The sequence below is a fragment of the Xenopus laevis genome, chromosome 2S, assembly GCF_017654675.1.
Source record: "Xenopus laevis strain J_2021 chromosome 2S, Xenopus_laevis_v10.1, whole genome shotgun sequence".
Taxonomy (NCBI): domain Eukaryota; kingdom Metazoa; phylum Chordata; class Amphibia; order Anura; family Pipidae; genus Xenopus; species Xenopus laevis.
In genome coordinates, this window is record NC_054374.1 from 99,813,201 (window position 1) to 99,829,560 (window position 16,360).

Genomic DNA, 16,360 nt, shown 5'->3' on the forward strand with positions numbered 1-16,360 from the left:
TATTGCTTCATTATACATTTTACAAGGACTAGTATTACCTGCAACTTAACTTGCTGCTTTCAAAGTAACCCATACTTGGCTGCCCTTTTATTAGCACCAGTGGATCACCTGACTATAGCTGGGGGGTGGGAGCTACACAGGAGCTGGTCATGTTGTTATTAACCAAAGGGATTAACTTGTCAGCTGTGCCACAAACATTAGTAATAGGTCCTCTGATAACCATTATCAATTATTTAAGAACGACATTTTGGCTATGTACTAAAAAAATTTACCCTTAAACAAAACGGATTGTTATTCATATGATTCAATTTAAGTCTGGGCCACTAACGTTCATACATCCCATATACTGCCATCTATTCTAATTTTATTGATTATTAAACTTCTTTGCTTCATTATTACATTTACAAAGGACTAGGTATTCTGCACTTACTTCTTGCTTTCAGAAACTCCATACTTGGCCCTTTTATTCCTGCTTCATTATACATTTTACAAGGGACTAGGTATTACCTGCAACTAACTTGCTGCTTTCAAAGTAAACCTCCATACTTGGCTGCCTTTTATTAGACACCAGTGGATCACCTGACTATAGCTGGGAAGGGTGGAGCTACAACAAGGAGCTGGTCACTGTCTGTATAATATAACAAACAAGGGAAGTTTGCTACCACTATTTTTTAAACATTCTGCAATGGGCTGTGACCACAAAATACATATATCAAACCAAGAGTCCTCTGCACTCAACCCTTATCAATATATTTAAGAACGCATTTTTGCATTGCTACTAAAAATGCCTTACCTTAAACAAACAGGGATTGTTTGTCCTATATTGCAAATTTTACTGGCCAACTACGTCAAAGTCATCCCATATCTGGCCAGCCTATGCTCTTTTTATCTATTATTAAGAATTCTATTGCTCATTAACTTTACAAAGGATAGGTATTACCTGAACTTAACTGCGCTTTCAAGAAACCTCCTACTTGGCTGCCTTTTATTGCCCAGTGGATCACTGCATCTTGCTTCATTATACATTTTACAAAGGGACTAGGTATTACCTGCAACTTAACTTGCTGCTTTCAAAGTAAACCTCCATACTTGGCTGCCCTTTTATTAGACACCAGTGGGATCACCTGACTATAGCTGGGAAGGGTGGGAGCTACAACAAGGAGCTGGTCACTGCTCCTGTATAAACTATAACAAACAAGGGAAAGTTGTGCTCACCACTATTTTTTAAAACCATTAGGCGGGGGTGCAATGAGGCTGTGACCACAAAATACATATAGTCAAATCCAAGAGTCCTCTGCACTCAACCCATTATCAATATATTTAAGACAGCGACATTTTGTGCATACTGCTACTAAAAAATGCCTTACCCTTTAAACAAAACAGGGATTGTTTGTCCATATATTGCAATATATTTAAGCTGGCCAACTACGTCAAAGTCATCCCATATCTGGCCAGTCCTATGCTCAATTTTATCTGATTCATTAAGAATTCTATTGCTTCATTATACATTTTACAAAGGGACTAGGTATTACCTGCAACTTAACTTGCTGCTTTCAAAGTAAACCTCCATACTTGGCTGCCCTTTTATTAGACACCAGTGGGATCACCTGACTATAGCTGGGAAGGGTGGGAGCTACAACAAGGAGCTGGTCATTATATATAATGTGTGTGTGTGTGTGTTTTATATGATTGCCCTTATTGGGATTCAGACCTTCTTGACCTCCAGCTGTGCACATTTTCTTTCTTGGATACACATGTTCTGACATGCTGAAAGCTAGGGAAATTCACCTTTACTCATTGTATTAAACAAAGCTTAAAGTGCGACTGCCAATCAAACACGCTTTTACCTAAATTAATGTTTAAAAATTTCCATTTTTTGACTTAAGTTGTTTTGAGGCTTTATGGTAAATTAGAAAAAAGTTTAATTTGCCCCAATTCACCCAGACCAATGCATGACATCTGAGATTTTATAGCAGTGCCATTTCACTTGAATCTTCTTCAAAGATTGTATCAGAATTCTTTATCTTGAGTGTTACCACTGTCTAACAGCCAGCGGTTGTTTTCAGGCTCACACATCTTTTTTCACAGATTGTGTCACTTTGACAAATGGCCATGCTACTTTACTTAACTTTCTTAATGTGAAGATTGAATTGTGTTTAAACTCTTCTTTCCACAGCCCTGCCTCATCTCCCCAGCTTTCACATGATGATACACATTCACGAATTGAACATTATGCTAGCAGGTAAACTTCTAGACACACTTGAGCTCCTTTTTTTTTAATCCTTTGGTTTCTTCCTTTTGAAACTATTTCCTCTTATTCTGTGCCCAGCAATTTCCGAATTTTTTCCTTCTGGGTTACCAGAACCTGAGAAATATAGTGTTACGATAGCTGCATATCAATGTTCTGCCATTAGTATGTAAACATAAGAATTTGTATCTGGCTATATAGTACAATTCTGAGACTGACAGATGCCTGAAATTGATAAGATGTGCAAGTTATTTGCAAATCCCTATATTGTTTTTTTGCTGTTTCCTGTGTAGTTTTGGATAATGATTTAGGGTAAAATATTGTTGTTTTTGTTTAAAAGAATCTCTCAAGAAATAAGTGATCAACAAAATAAAAACAAGCGATACTTCCTCTGTAGTTACGCCCCTGCTGTAACCTGATCTGAATATTTGGATGGTATATTTGCTATCAAAGGGGGAAAGCTCCAAATGGCTATTAATTGAGCATATGGCTATTGATTTAATAGAATTGATGGGCAGACTCTATATTTGATCAAAATATTTATGTATCATTCTTCATAGCTATCTGGGACTCAGTATCTTTGACCATCCAAAATAATAACTGGTTTGACTTATTCAATACTACAGTAGGCCATGTTTTTGATTGAAAGTGTAATTTGATCAATATCTATGTGTAGATGCATTAGTCCTATTTCTCATGTATGTACAATTATGTCTTGTTGTATTCTCTCTGCCTAATGAAGTCTTAATAGATGGTGACTGAAAGCACATGTAACACAGTTAGGGAGGGAACAACAATTTATTTGATCTTTGCACTAGGAAGGAAATTTAATTTTACCATAAAAACATTAAATATAACAGCATAAGTCTTGAATATTGTGTATATATACATATTGCACTGTGTATTGTTTCTGCATAGAATAGTTGTATTAATTATGAACATTCAATATTATAAAAAAACAAAAACTGTATTTGTCTTAGTGGAGATTTTTTGTGCCTGTTATTGCACCGCGAAGCTCGAAGCACACAATAGAAAGTGGAATAAGTCTTGTGACGAGCAGCTATGGAGCACTGAATAAATAAGGAAGATAATAATGTGGACAGAAATGGAATAAGGACAGAGATGGTTGTGTGTACCATTAAGATGTTTCAATTCACAATGCTGTAAAAGTCAAGTCCAAGTCTTAACCATAACATCTAAGGTTTTGTGAAATCATTTCTAAATATGTCATTATTATTTGGTTTCTTGTACTACTCTAATTCTAAAATGAAATGAGTTTTGCATGCGCTTTGCTTTTCGCTTTTGTCTGTGATGTGCTGTTTCATTCACCTGATTTTTTTCTTCATTCTAAAATTCCACAAACTTGCACTGTTGAAATTGAACATTATAATGTTCAGGATTTGTTTTTGTTTTTTATCTCTGCAGCTCAGTATTCACATGAAAGTATAATAATTCCCTTTGTTACTTAACATACTTGTGATAAATATGTATTTTTAATATTGCTGCATTCAGAAGCTGCCATATTTAAATAAATCAATAACTGCAGTTTATTTAATTACTATATGGCTGTCCAGTTTTTAGTACAGTATAACTTTGTTACCCTTTTTTTGTAGCTACTGGGCTCTTGCTTTGCTTTTCCATGTTAATTTTCTGAAGTTAAACGTAATAAAATGAAGGGGATATTGAATCGCTACAGAATTCACAGATTCACATCATGCATTACAGTAGTTTCCCGTCCTGATGTACATAATCACATCAAAGATCTGATTATGATCTGATACATAATCAGACAAACCAACATATTGTTGATTTTTTTTTCTATTTGCAAACATAGGTAACTGAGGTGAACATTTCCTTTGTTCCAACAGGCTAGCAGAAATGGAAAATACCAATGGATCCTATCTAAATGATAGCATTTCACCTAATGAAAGCATGTATGTATACTTAAAATATATTAAATGTTTCTATAAATGAATTTATAGATAAACTGTGAAATCTTTAAAAATATTCACATTGTATAGTAAGTATGGCCTTCTGTTCAACAGTGATATTTTCTCTCTTAATGTAGAAGCTTTGAAAGCTTATACAAAGGAGCATCTTCATTTTCAAAAAGATTCAGAAAGAGCTGGCACTCATTGTTCTTATGAAGTGTTTTTAAAATGAACATGGTTTCAATGGAAACTTGCCTTCTTCATTTCCCACAGTTTATAGCTTTAAATGGGATCTAACTGCACTTTTGCAGGTTACTTACCTGTATTTTAATGTTTAGCCATTTTAGCAATTTTATTAGAAAAATAAATAAAAGCTGTTAACTGTAAAAATATGCAGTTTGCTTTTGTGAGCCAACCAAAATAGTAAGTGACCCATCCACCCATGGACTAAAGATAGCACATTTTATAGTTTACACGACTGCGTATTGTATGCGAAAAAACTGCCTACGTAGTTATCTTTGCATCAGGAATATGCCATTAAGCAGGTCTTAAAGATGCTCTGTATTCAGTTTGCAATGCAATACCTGCCTACCGCAGAATGTTAGGTTTTGAAAGGCACATTTTTTTAAAAAAAATTTCCTACACTATTACAGTTAGGGTTGCCACCTGGCAGGTATTTTAACGGCCTGGGGGGTAAAAATGATGGTTGATCCCAATGTTATTAATAGGAAAAAAAGTTAATTATATAGGAAGGCCAGTATTTTTTTTCTGGAAAAGGTGGCAATCCTAATTATAGTACTACATTTTGCTAGTGACCTATATGTTAAGTGAGTGTGCTGGCAGCAAGTTTTCCTCTAAGCTGTGCAATTGTGAATAAATACAAAGGTTAAGTTCATTGTGCTCAACAAATTGTGGTGTGAACATAGAATTTTGTGTGAATTTACCATAGTGTACTTAATACTTACTCTGGCCCTCCCACATCTTATCAAGCACAGCTTTTTAAAAGTGTGTACAAAACATATTTGCATACATTGGACAAAGCAGGGGTGCATTAATCCTTCCACAGAACAGAAATTATTTGGGGTTTGATGGCTCAAGGGCATCACATGCAGCCTCCTACAGGGCAGTTGTTCAGTTTTAGTTGAATGTGCTAGCCATATATGTAATATAATTTACTTTATCCATTGCTGATAATCCAAAAGCCAATCCAATTTTAATAGATAACCATAAAATGCCTGACTTGTGACCTGAAGCTGTTAAGCTACTGTTTACCATATATCCAATTAACCAAATATATCAAGTTTGCCATCCCAGAAACACCAGAAACAGGCAAATCACCCCTCTCTACCTGTCACTGTTGCTTAATGGCTAGCAAATTGGGTGCCACACATGAAAATATGATCACTAGACCGCTATTCCAAAATGATCGCTCAAGTAGTTTGTCAAACTGTGGCGTTTGTTATACCCTTATGAACGATGAAAGTTTGATAGTGGCATTTTGACTGTCTCTGTTCTATGCTGTAGGGCAATGGTGGACCAAACATCACATGGACCACTAGCCTAGAGATTGTGATGAAATTTGTTTTATATTTATACTGAAAGTGTTATATATATAATGTTCCTATGTAGAGTGTATCAGTGGCGATATCTGATCTGTCCGTTAGTAATTCCAAGTGTTCATATAGAGCGCTTGCCCCTTTTAGCTTGCTTGTCCTGTTGTAATTTAGATTAATGCCTCACATTTACAGGACAGGCGTGGGAGGTGATAAAATGATTATTACAAATGACATATGGCTCCATCAAGCTATAGATTGAACTTAATACAAATACAATACATTTTAAATAACATCACACATAGAAGATTAATGGTTTCTGCTACTAAATAAATGTTAGGTACCTTCTGAATGTGCAGTTAAGATGGAAGTAAAGTGACAATATGCTATTAGTGCACTATTACCTGTACAGAGAATTGCTGATATTGATTTGATCTTTTACTGTATGGACTTGCGTGCTGCAGAGAGAAAATACATATCATCCAACAGGAATGCAATGTATTATTGTGTAGTAACATTTGCAAATGCGTGATTTTTTTTAAAGAAACAGATTGCCAGCAATTCCTTAATGACTGCAGTCACTTGAAAGTCCCATATTATATTTAGTGCAGCCTTAATGTGATTTAGGTAACTGACAGAACAACAGAGAAACTGGAATATAACCAATGCTGTAGGTCTCAATAGGAATGTATGACTTTGCTACAACATTAATGTCAGGGCCAGAGAAATACAGTATCACTGCATTGGGTTACCTACACCAATGGGGGGGGGGGCATTTAGAATTGTGGTTTTCGACATGAGCAGTCTTTAATGAAACCCAGTGTTAATTTACGAATTGCGAGGGGTTTCTTGCTGAGAAAAGTCCAACTATCTTTGTAAGTAAACTCAAGAGGGGTTTCAGTAAAGCACAAGCAATCTTAAATGGGACACTTATTGTTTATCGAGAAAAAACAAACAGACTACTGGGCATTTGTGATTAAACAGCTGTTTATAGGGGAGCCTGGATCCGATCAAATAAAGTAGAAAAGAACAGATCAGCCGATGTTCTGCCCCTGACAGCAATCGTACGAAAGTTATGTCCAACAAAAGCTAGTGACAGTCTCCCACTGAAAATCGTAGAATCGGCAATACATGCAGAGATATTATCGGAAACCGACAGATCTTTTAACCTGTCTGATCGACCAAATGACCGATCTCCGCCGGACGAAAAATGACGGGACTCTCCACACACGGTCCGAAAATCTTACGAATCCTCGATTCGTACGATCAGATCTTTGCATCCATGGCTAGCTTTAGAGAACTGAAAAGCAGGAAGTAACGTCCTGGACATCCAGTCACTCCAGCCTTTATGCATTACATTTTTGGCTAACTAACTATATTAAGAATATATAAGAATAAATCTTGGAGTATAGTTAGAGCGTGAAAAATTGGGGTGAAAAATTGATGAGCCAAATTTTCTTGGAACTATGGCAGACTGGAGATACACCAATGTTTTCATATCTATCTTTCTTATAAGCTAAAAGGGGCCCTGGCCAAATGTTGGGGCTCAAAAGGGGGCTTAAATCAAATAAGTCTGACAACCACAATATGTTTTGGTGTCTCTGCTTTGGTTTTAAGATGGATCCTCCATTTTCAAGGAAACATAAAAATGCAGTTTAAAAGGATACATCTGTTCAACCCTATGTGGCCCTATATTTTTTCTTGTATATTACTTTAAGGTCAATTTAGTGTAATGTCCTGTCATTATTATCATAATAAATCCAATAAAAATAAAGTAAAATATTCAACTGAGTATTCTTTTAAAGTTGCTAAGGGAGAACATGTTAATAGAACTGGAAATATTGTGTGGGAGGTAAAACATAATACGGTATCAAAGGTGCAAATTGCTACTCATAAAGATGTATGTTACTGAGTTTATCCCATCACAGTATATATGTTAGATTTTTTTTTTTTTTGCATCTTTTGAATTATAAAATAAAAGACTTAAAAGGGTTGCAACTTGTTGCAATTGTAATGTTTCTGTGTTCCGCAGAGATGATGAACATTTGCTCATCCAACACTACTGCCAAAGCTTGAACCAAGAATCACCTCTGAGTCAGCCTCGCAGCCCTGCTCAGATTCTGATTTCTTTGGAGAGTGAGGAACGAGGAGAGCTTGAGAGGATCCTTGCTGACCTGGAAGAAGAAAACAAGTTAGTTCAATTCATTTCAGAAATGTCCTTTGATCCTAGCCAAATTGAGTTTAGCGACTTTGCTAACCTGCTTTCTGCATTGTTATTGACTGCTATGTTCATATTTATTCCAAGTCACATGACAATCAGAGCATCATGGCATTGCTGCTAAAGCAGCGGCTTATCAGATTCAATCTGCATTTATACATATTCCACACAATAATACAGTAAACTCAGTCTTAAATTATTTCCCCTGTTGCACTCTAGAAAAATATAAGATTTACAAATTAGAATGGATTGTGGAAAATGACTTAATTCCTTGAAAATTCATTGTGTTTTTAAAAAATATTAGTAAGTACAGAAACTGGTAAAAATTGAGACTTCCTGCTCCAAATATTTTGTGTGTAATAGGGATGCACCAAATCCAGGATCCATGTCTGGTTGAACCAAATCCTTAAAATCATGTGACTTTTCGTTACACAAACAAGGAAGTGAATTTTTTAAAAACCCTTCCTGATCCATTTGGTTCAGTATTCTTCCAAATCTTTTGGGAATCAACCAAATCCAAAAATGATGGATTAGGTGCATCCCTAGTTTGTAATTCATAATTTTTAATATACAAGTTAAAGCTTTTCTTTCTGTAATCTTTAAAGCTTTGTAAGGGCTGTTGAAAACCGTGAAAATGACAAGCATGGGTCCCCACTAGATAGACATTTTGGATAAATGCTTGTGTTTTTTGTTTTTGTTTTATTTGGTTAATGTTCTCCCATACATATCTGTTGAGTAGGACATTTTGGAAGTCAATGTCTAAAAAAAAATAATAATAAATAAACCTTTTAAGAAATGCGAAAGTTTACTTAATGACCTGTTCTGTTGGATAGACCACAGTGCTACGCAATATGTTGGCGCTATATAAATACATGTTAATAATAATAATATCTACAGTGGCCAATATAGTATGCTTTCCATGCAGAAATTGCTTTTAATTCCCCATTTTAATATGTAAGGGTTATGAATGGTTTGATTGTTTAGACCAACCCAAGAGTTTATCATCTTTGCATAGCTCTCATAATTAAAAGTTTGCAAAGAGAAGCTAACAGTTGGTTACTGCTGGCAGCGGAATAACTGTATGTATGCTCAAATACTCCCTGGTATCCCTGACTAACAAAGAAGCTGTTCTTAATCACTTGTGCACATAAATGTTTAACCTAAGCCAATGCTATTTGCATAATGAGTACTTCCAATTGTCAAATAGCATGTTTCAAAAGAGTGAAACATTTTATTGTTTTAAAGTACAGAATTAAATTTTTTCTAGGGGGGTGACCTTCTCTCACATGATTAATACATATCAATTTAATTTTACAACATGCATTATATTTCTATGTGTCAGTCAAGATTTTTGTTTATGCTAACAGGAATTTACAGTCAGAATATGATAGATTGAAGGAGCAACATGATCACAAGGGATTATCTCCTCTACCTTCTCCACCTGAAATGATGCCATCCTCCCCACAGAACCAGCGGGATGCTGAGCTCATCGCTGAAGCCAAGTTACTGCGCCAGCACAAAGGGCGCTTGGAAGCCAGAATGCAGATCTTAGAGGATCACAACAAACAACTGGAATCCCAGTTGCATCGACTGAGACAGCTGCTGGAGCAAGTATGACATATTGACATACAGTGGTGTGAAAAACTATTTGCCCCCTTCCTGATTTCTTATTCTTTTGCATGTTTGTCACACAAAATGTTTCTGATCATCAAACACATTTAACTATTAGTCAAAGATAAGTAAGTAAACACAAAATGCAGTTTTTAAATGAGGGTTTTTATTATTTAGGGAGAAAAGAAATCCAAACCTGTGTGAAAAAGTAATTGCCCCCTGAACCTAATAACTGGTTCGGCCACCCTTAGCAGCAATAACTGCAATCAAGCGTTTGCGATAACTTGCAACGAGTCTTTTACAGCGCTCTGGAGGAATTTTGGCCCACTCATCTTTGCAGAATTGTTGTAATTCAGCTTTATTTGAGGGTTTTCTAGCATGAACCGACTTTTTAAGGTCATGCCACAACATCTCAATAGGATTCAGGTCAGGACTTTGACTAGGCCACTCCGAAGTCTTCATTTTGTTTTTCTTCAGCCATTCAGAGGTGGATTTGCTGGTGTGTTTTGGGTCATTGTCCTGCTGCAGCACCCAAGATCGCTTCAGCTTGAGTTGACGAACAGATGGCCGGACATTCTCCTTCAGGATTTTTTGGTAGACAGTAGAATTCATGGTTCCATCTATCACAGCAAGTCTTCCAGGTCCTGAAGCAGCAAAACAACCCCAGACCATCACACTACCACCACCATATTTTACTGTTGGTATGATGTTCTTTTTCTGAAATGCTGTGTTACTTTTACACCAGATGTAACGGGACGCGCACCTTCCAAAAAGTTCAACTTTTGTCTCGTCGGTCCACAAGGTATTTTCCCAAAAGTCTTGGCAATCATTGAGATGTTTTTTTAGAAAAATTGAGACGAGCCTTAATGTTCTTTTTGCTTAAAAGTGGTTTGCGCCTTGGAAATCTGCCATGCAGGCCGTTTTTGCCCAGTCTCTTTCTTATGGTGGAGTCGTGAACACTGACCTTAATTGAGGCAAGTGAGGCCTGCAGTTCTTTAGATGTTGTCCTGGGGTCTTTTGTGGCCTCTCGGATGAGTTGTCTCTGCGCTCTTGGGGTAATTTTGGTCGGCCGGCCACTCCTGGGAAGGTTCACCACTGTTCCATGTTTTTGCCATTTGTGGTTAATGGCTCTCACTGTGGTTCGCTGGAGTCCCAAAGCTTTAGAAATGGCTTTATAACCTTTGAAATTGAACTCAGGTGTGATAAACCACAGTTAAGTTATTTTTTAACAAGGGGGGCAATCACTTTTTCACACAGGCCCATGTAGATTTGGAGTTTTTTTCTCCCTTAATAACGTAAACCTTCATTTAAAAACTGCATTTTGTGTTCAATTATGTTATCTTTGACTAATAGTTAACGGTTTTTGATGAGCAGAAACATTTAAGTGTGACAAACATGCAAAAGAATAAGAAATCAGGAAGGGGGCAAATAGTTTTTCACACCACTGTATTGTCCTTGCCCATTTCTTTTTGCCTGCTCACAGGTCTAGTCTAATGTTTACAGTAGTGCTAATGAACTGACCAAAACTTGCACCCTTTTGTCATCATGCTTTGTCTGCAATACAGTGGTTTCATTTCCCTCCTGTAGCATTTCATGGGAAATGTTTGCTACTGACCAAAGAACTTAAAAGCCCTTAAAGAAGAAATAAAGCTTAAATGAAGAAGAGGGGCTTACATTTTGTACATTATGATTTGGTCTTCTGTATCAGCCCAAGGCAACCACTGCCCTTTAGCAGTGAAGATCTGTGTCTCCAAATATGTCCCAGTAGCTCCCCATTTTCTTTTCTGCTGATTCACTGCACATGCTCTGTGCTGCTTACTGAGCTTAGGGACAGACGCACATGATGCTGAATATATAGAATATAAATGTCACAATATAAGGTTGATTAATAATTATTGTTAAACAACAGCTTAGAAACCCACACAGTTAGACTAAGAAGGGAATAAACCCTGTAGCATCAGCTTATGACATATTCTGGCTTGTGACAACCCCTAAGCTTAGCTTCTCAACAGCTGCTCAGAGCCCACTGAGTATGTATGTGTCACTGACACTCCTATCAGTATCCAAGATTGGAAACTCCTGTGACAATGTTGAAGGCCTGGATCATTATTACGATAGAGATGCTGAAACTTTAGGCTGGTTCCAAAAGCTCAAGATATAATATGTGGCTTTTCTAGCCATATTAATTTTTAGGGTTTAGTTCTCTAACCATCTTAAATGATGGCTTACCTCTAGTTCTAGTATATAAGCCAGGGGAAGAAATAATACTTAAAACAAGTATTCTTCCCTTTAGAAAGGTTATAGGAAAAAAAATGTAAATGAATTAATGCATTGTGGCTCTTTAAAACCACTTTATATTCATAAAAATGTAATTGTCTTTCAGTTTGAATGAATATTAAACTGACAGAGAGCAAGACCATGCATGAGAGCTAAATGTTAAATATGATTGGAATTTATTCAAGAATATATTGCTGGATTTCAGATACTATTCTTTAATTATTGCATGTTGTGTCTAAAGATATTACCATTTCAGCATAGATTCTAACACAGATTTACTGTTGACGTTAGAAAATTTCTTGTTTATACTTTGTTAAGGGATACATGCTATACGCAACATTCTGTGTTTAGGATGAAAATATGGAAATCAGTTATTATGTGACTGCTGAGACCTGCAAATAGAACTTTCACTTGTTTTTGTTTTAGCCGCAAGCAGAGGCAAAGGTGAATGGTACAACATATTCTTCTCCTACTCCCTCACTGCAGAGATCAGAGAGCAGCCAGCCTATGTTGCTTCGTGTAGTTGGCAGTCAAACATCAGAAAGCATGGGTAGGTGTTAAACATGAATGTTTCTCAAACAGATATCATTGATTTTTTTTTTTGTTCTTCACCAACAAAACACATAATTTCTAATGCAAGTATTTTAATAACTTATTTTGTTCTGCTTAAATCATTTTTTGGATTTAGTTTTGGCTTGAAACAGTCTTATGCATTGAAACAATGAAAAAAAAAGAGGCGATTTACAGTTCCTCGTGTTCCCCTCCTCATTTTCACTTTTAAGTTTCCTCTCACTCTGTGCCTTTGAAACCTGGTCCCTCTTTACTGAACGAATATGGAAGCAGAGCTGACTGGCACTCAAAACGGATCCACGGGACCAAAGGAATTCAGTTAAAAAATAATTTTATTTGTAGAAAAGTTAAAAAAGAGCCCATGACTAAGTGCCCTTAGGGTTGCAAAACATCAAAGAAAACTACAATTCGGATAGATAGAAGAATAGCCAAACTGGCAACCCTACTTATTAATTACAATACCAGATGCCTTAAATTAGGACTTGTGTATGCAAGACATTGGCCTATATAAAATTTGGATTGGGGTTGTGTGGGGCCTACTTTTGAATGTGTCAATTTACTTTTGGGACAGAATTACTCTGGAAGATGTAAAGCAACACTAAAACACACAAACACACACATATTACACTACACAAAATTAGCATAACCGTGTATTCTAAAGATTGTACGGAGTGAGAGGCATAATATCCAAGGCTATTCTGATATTAACTATAGTTAGTGTATGAGTATATATAGTTTATGTGAGTGTATAGAGGGGTCAGTGTGTGTATGGATGGATGCTGGGTTTCATTTGGAGCGGCTGACCTTGATGGATTTTGGTCTTTTTTCAACCCGATCTAACTGTGTAACTTCTGGGACAGAATTACTCTGCAGGTTCTAAAGCAATATTGATCCGTTTATATATAGAGCTATACAATATTAGTAGAACTGTGTATGAGAAAGGCATGGTAATGGGAGGAAGGCAATGCTGTAGAGTAAGCTTTTCACTTACTAATGTAGTGACTCATGCTATTTATGCTAATTTTAATGTCTGCCAATACCATCCTGCATTGCATATATAAATCAGTTATAAATACATCTGAATTGACATCCATTGGAGAAACACAATACATACTATGATATGAAAAGCCTAGTGCTTACAAAATTCAGAATTTGTAGAAATCTGTGCAAAAGGATACTATATTTTGAACCAGCTAATGATTTTCTTGAAGGTTACTTTTGTGTGAGGATGTATTTTCATTGTTCAACCTCTCAATAAGGGCACACTTGTTACTGAAGCTATATTTACCTTTTCTCAAGCAATTTCTGGATTTTTTTTAAGCTTCTTTCTGAATGGGGCTAGGTTAGTTCTAATCTGTGTGAATGTGTTGTGTGGGTGGACTGCCACAGTGCTCAAAACAGTTTCTAATGTGCTTTAGTGTGTGCTTTGCTGGCAGTCATGCTTGAAACACTGTCTCATTGCTTTTTGAAGTTATTTCTAAAGATTTAAATAAGCCAGATTAGCAATATCTTTTGGATGTTTTCACTTAAAATGCTCTGTGTACATTTTTTACATTTTAAAATGTATAATTTGCTTTGTGTAACAGATATTTCTTTTATTTGCATTCCCATATAGACAGCAGACTTAAAGATGCTGTGTTTACTTAACTGTCTTTAGAGAGACAATCTACTAAAAAAGCAACATGTCATCTCTTTGTACAATAAATTCCGAAAATACAAAAGAAAAAGGCTTTATATTTATAACTATTTGTATATGGCAAAATCTTATCTTGAAATTGGTTTATTTCTTCTGTTTAAGCATCCAAAGAGGTGTGGCTTGCTTGTGTTTTTCCCACAGCTAGCACAGTGCAAGCTCTTCCCATGAGGACTTGCTTCTCAATTCACACATTTAAACTTAGATTTTTCTCTACTGTAAAATTAAGTCTGTTTTTATTGTATGTAATTCCCAGTACCATTTATATATATTTATGTACTTGCAATCTGTTTCTGAAACCCCACATTCCGCTATATGCATTGTTTTTTCTTTTGCATAGCTGTTTGGTTTGTGGCTTTGAAGGTTCATAAAGTATTTTATTTATGTTAAAATCTAGCCTGTGCAGCCCCCCATTCCTACCCACTTATCTCCTTTGCACAAGGAGGGGTTTCTCTCTCAACTTTGTTGTCGTCTGCTATATAATCTTCATCCATTTCCTAATTTGTTAAATCCTGTAGCAGCTATCCATTTTCAATTATTCCTGGTTCATTGTGTATAGGATTTCCTCAGAGCTTTTTGATTGCTATACAGAACGACTTAAATAATTTAACTTAACTAGCCAAAGAAACACCTCAGAAAAGTAATTATTAATTCACTCTTCGGGATAAAACCCAGTACATTTTTAGAATAACAGTGGTGCATCAAGATCAGTGATGAAGGGGTTTACAGGCTGTAACCTTGGTTACCTTAACCTTGGTGGCAAAAAAGGGAATTTCTTAGTAGGGGCTGATGGCCAGAATACCTGTTATTTATTAGTATATGGACAATCCCCCAACCCCACTTACTGATGAATGAAAGGTTTTAGCACTGCGGCAGTCCCACCCACACAAAACATTCATACAGATTAGCACTAACGAAGCACCATTCAGGAAGATCTTTAGAAAATCCAGAGAAACTGTTTGAGAAAACATAAAAATAACATCATTGTTCAGTCTCTCTATAAGGCGCAATTCTTACTGAAGAAAATCATTAGCTGGTTCAAAATAAAGTATCCGAGTTTTGCACAAATTCAGCCGTTTTTATGGGGAAGAAAGCGCTAGGCTTTGTAATTGCAAAAAGCCCTGTATTGTGTTTCTGCTATGGATGTCATTTCAGATGTATTTATAAACTGATTTATGTGTGCTATGCAGGGTGGTATTGGCAGGATTTATCAAAATTAGCATAAATAGCATGAGTCACTACATTAGTGAGTGAAAAGCTCACTATACAGCATTGCCTCCCTCCCCATACCATGCCTTTCTCATACAACGTTCTACTAATATTATATAGCTCTATATATATATATATATATAAACTCGTCAATGCTGCTTTTGAACCTGCAGAGTAATTCTTTCCCAGAAGTAACACAGTCATGGTCCAAATAGATGGCGAGAGATTCAAAAGCAGGCCTCACACAACCCTAGTTCCACTGATATTTAGGTCAGTTTTGTGCTTGATACACGAGCTAATTTGATCTTTTATTGTACAGTATATTTGACAGAGCAGGGAAGTATGTCCTTAAGTAGGGATGAGATCACGTTCATATTGACATGCACACTGTAAGTGGTTGCTTTCTGAAATAGAAAATAATCCCTTTGTGTGCCAGCGTCACTAACACACATATAGGCTGCATTCCCACAGTGTTTCCTCGTTCCTGTAGATCAGTGCTGTCCAACTTCTGTGGTACTGAGGGCCGGAATTTTTCTGGTCTACAGGGTGGAGGGCCGATAATGGAAGCCAGTGTTTTCCACTCCCTGTTTTTAGACCACACCCACTTAAAACCACACCCTTGTTACCTCATGCCCACATTAATAGCACACCAAGAAAACCAAATGGTTGGTGCTCAATGCAGTGATATCACTCATTTATGAAAAAAGTTGTCATATTAAGACATACCCTTAAATACATATACCTCCTCCCCTGTAGATAACACTGCACCCCCCAGCACATGATTAAAGGAGAACCAAAACCCATATTCATAAAAACCCCTACTCTCCATAGTCCCCCCTGCTCCCCCCAGCCTAGGTATAAACTACAGTAATTGCCTCTAAGTCTTTACTTACCTCTCTTTGCAGATTCAGTGCAGCGGAGCTCACGGGCGCCATCTTCAGTCTACTTTAGGTCTTCTTGCTTCTATTCCGCAATTTCCATCATTTTCAGCGCATGCGCAGTTGTCAAAAGACTGCCCCAACTGCGCATGCACTGATACAACGCTTACTT

General features: G+C 36.6%; 1 protein-coding gene across 3 annotated transcripts in view; it reads left to right on the plus strand.

The window, feature by feature from the left end:
* Window positions 1-16,360, plus strand: part of dmd.1.S (dystrophin, gene 1 S homeolog) — a 935,293-nt gene that overhangs the window by 899,483 nt on the left and 19,450 nt on the right. For 2 of the 3 annotated variants that reach the window (XM_041584188.1, XM_018249734.2), the window contains 5 exons: window positions 2,177-2,242; window positions 4,117-4,182; window positions 7,765-7,923; window positions 9,318-9,561; window positions 12,265-12,388. In XM_041584188.1, coding sequence (XP_041440122.1) covers window positions 2,177-2,242; window positions 4,117-4,182; window positions 7,765-7,923; window positions 9,318-9,561; window positions 12,265-12,388 — 659 coding nt within the window. The remainder of the gene's footprint in view (window positions 1-2,176; window positions 2,243-4,116; window positions 4,183-7,764; window positions 7,924-9,317; window positions 9,562-12,264; window positions 12,389-16,360) is intronic. The other variant, XM_041584187.1, reaches the window with a different exon arrangement.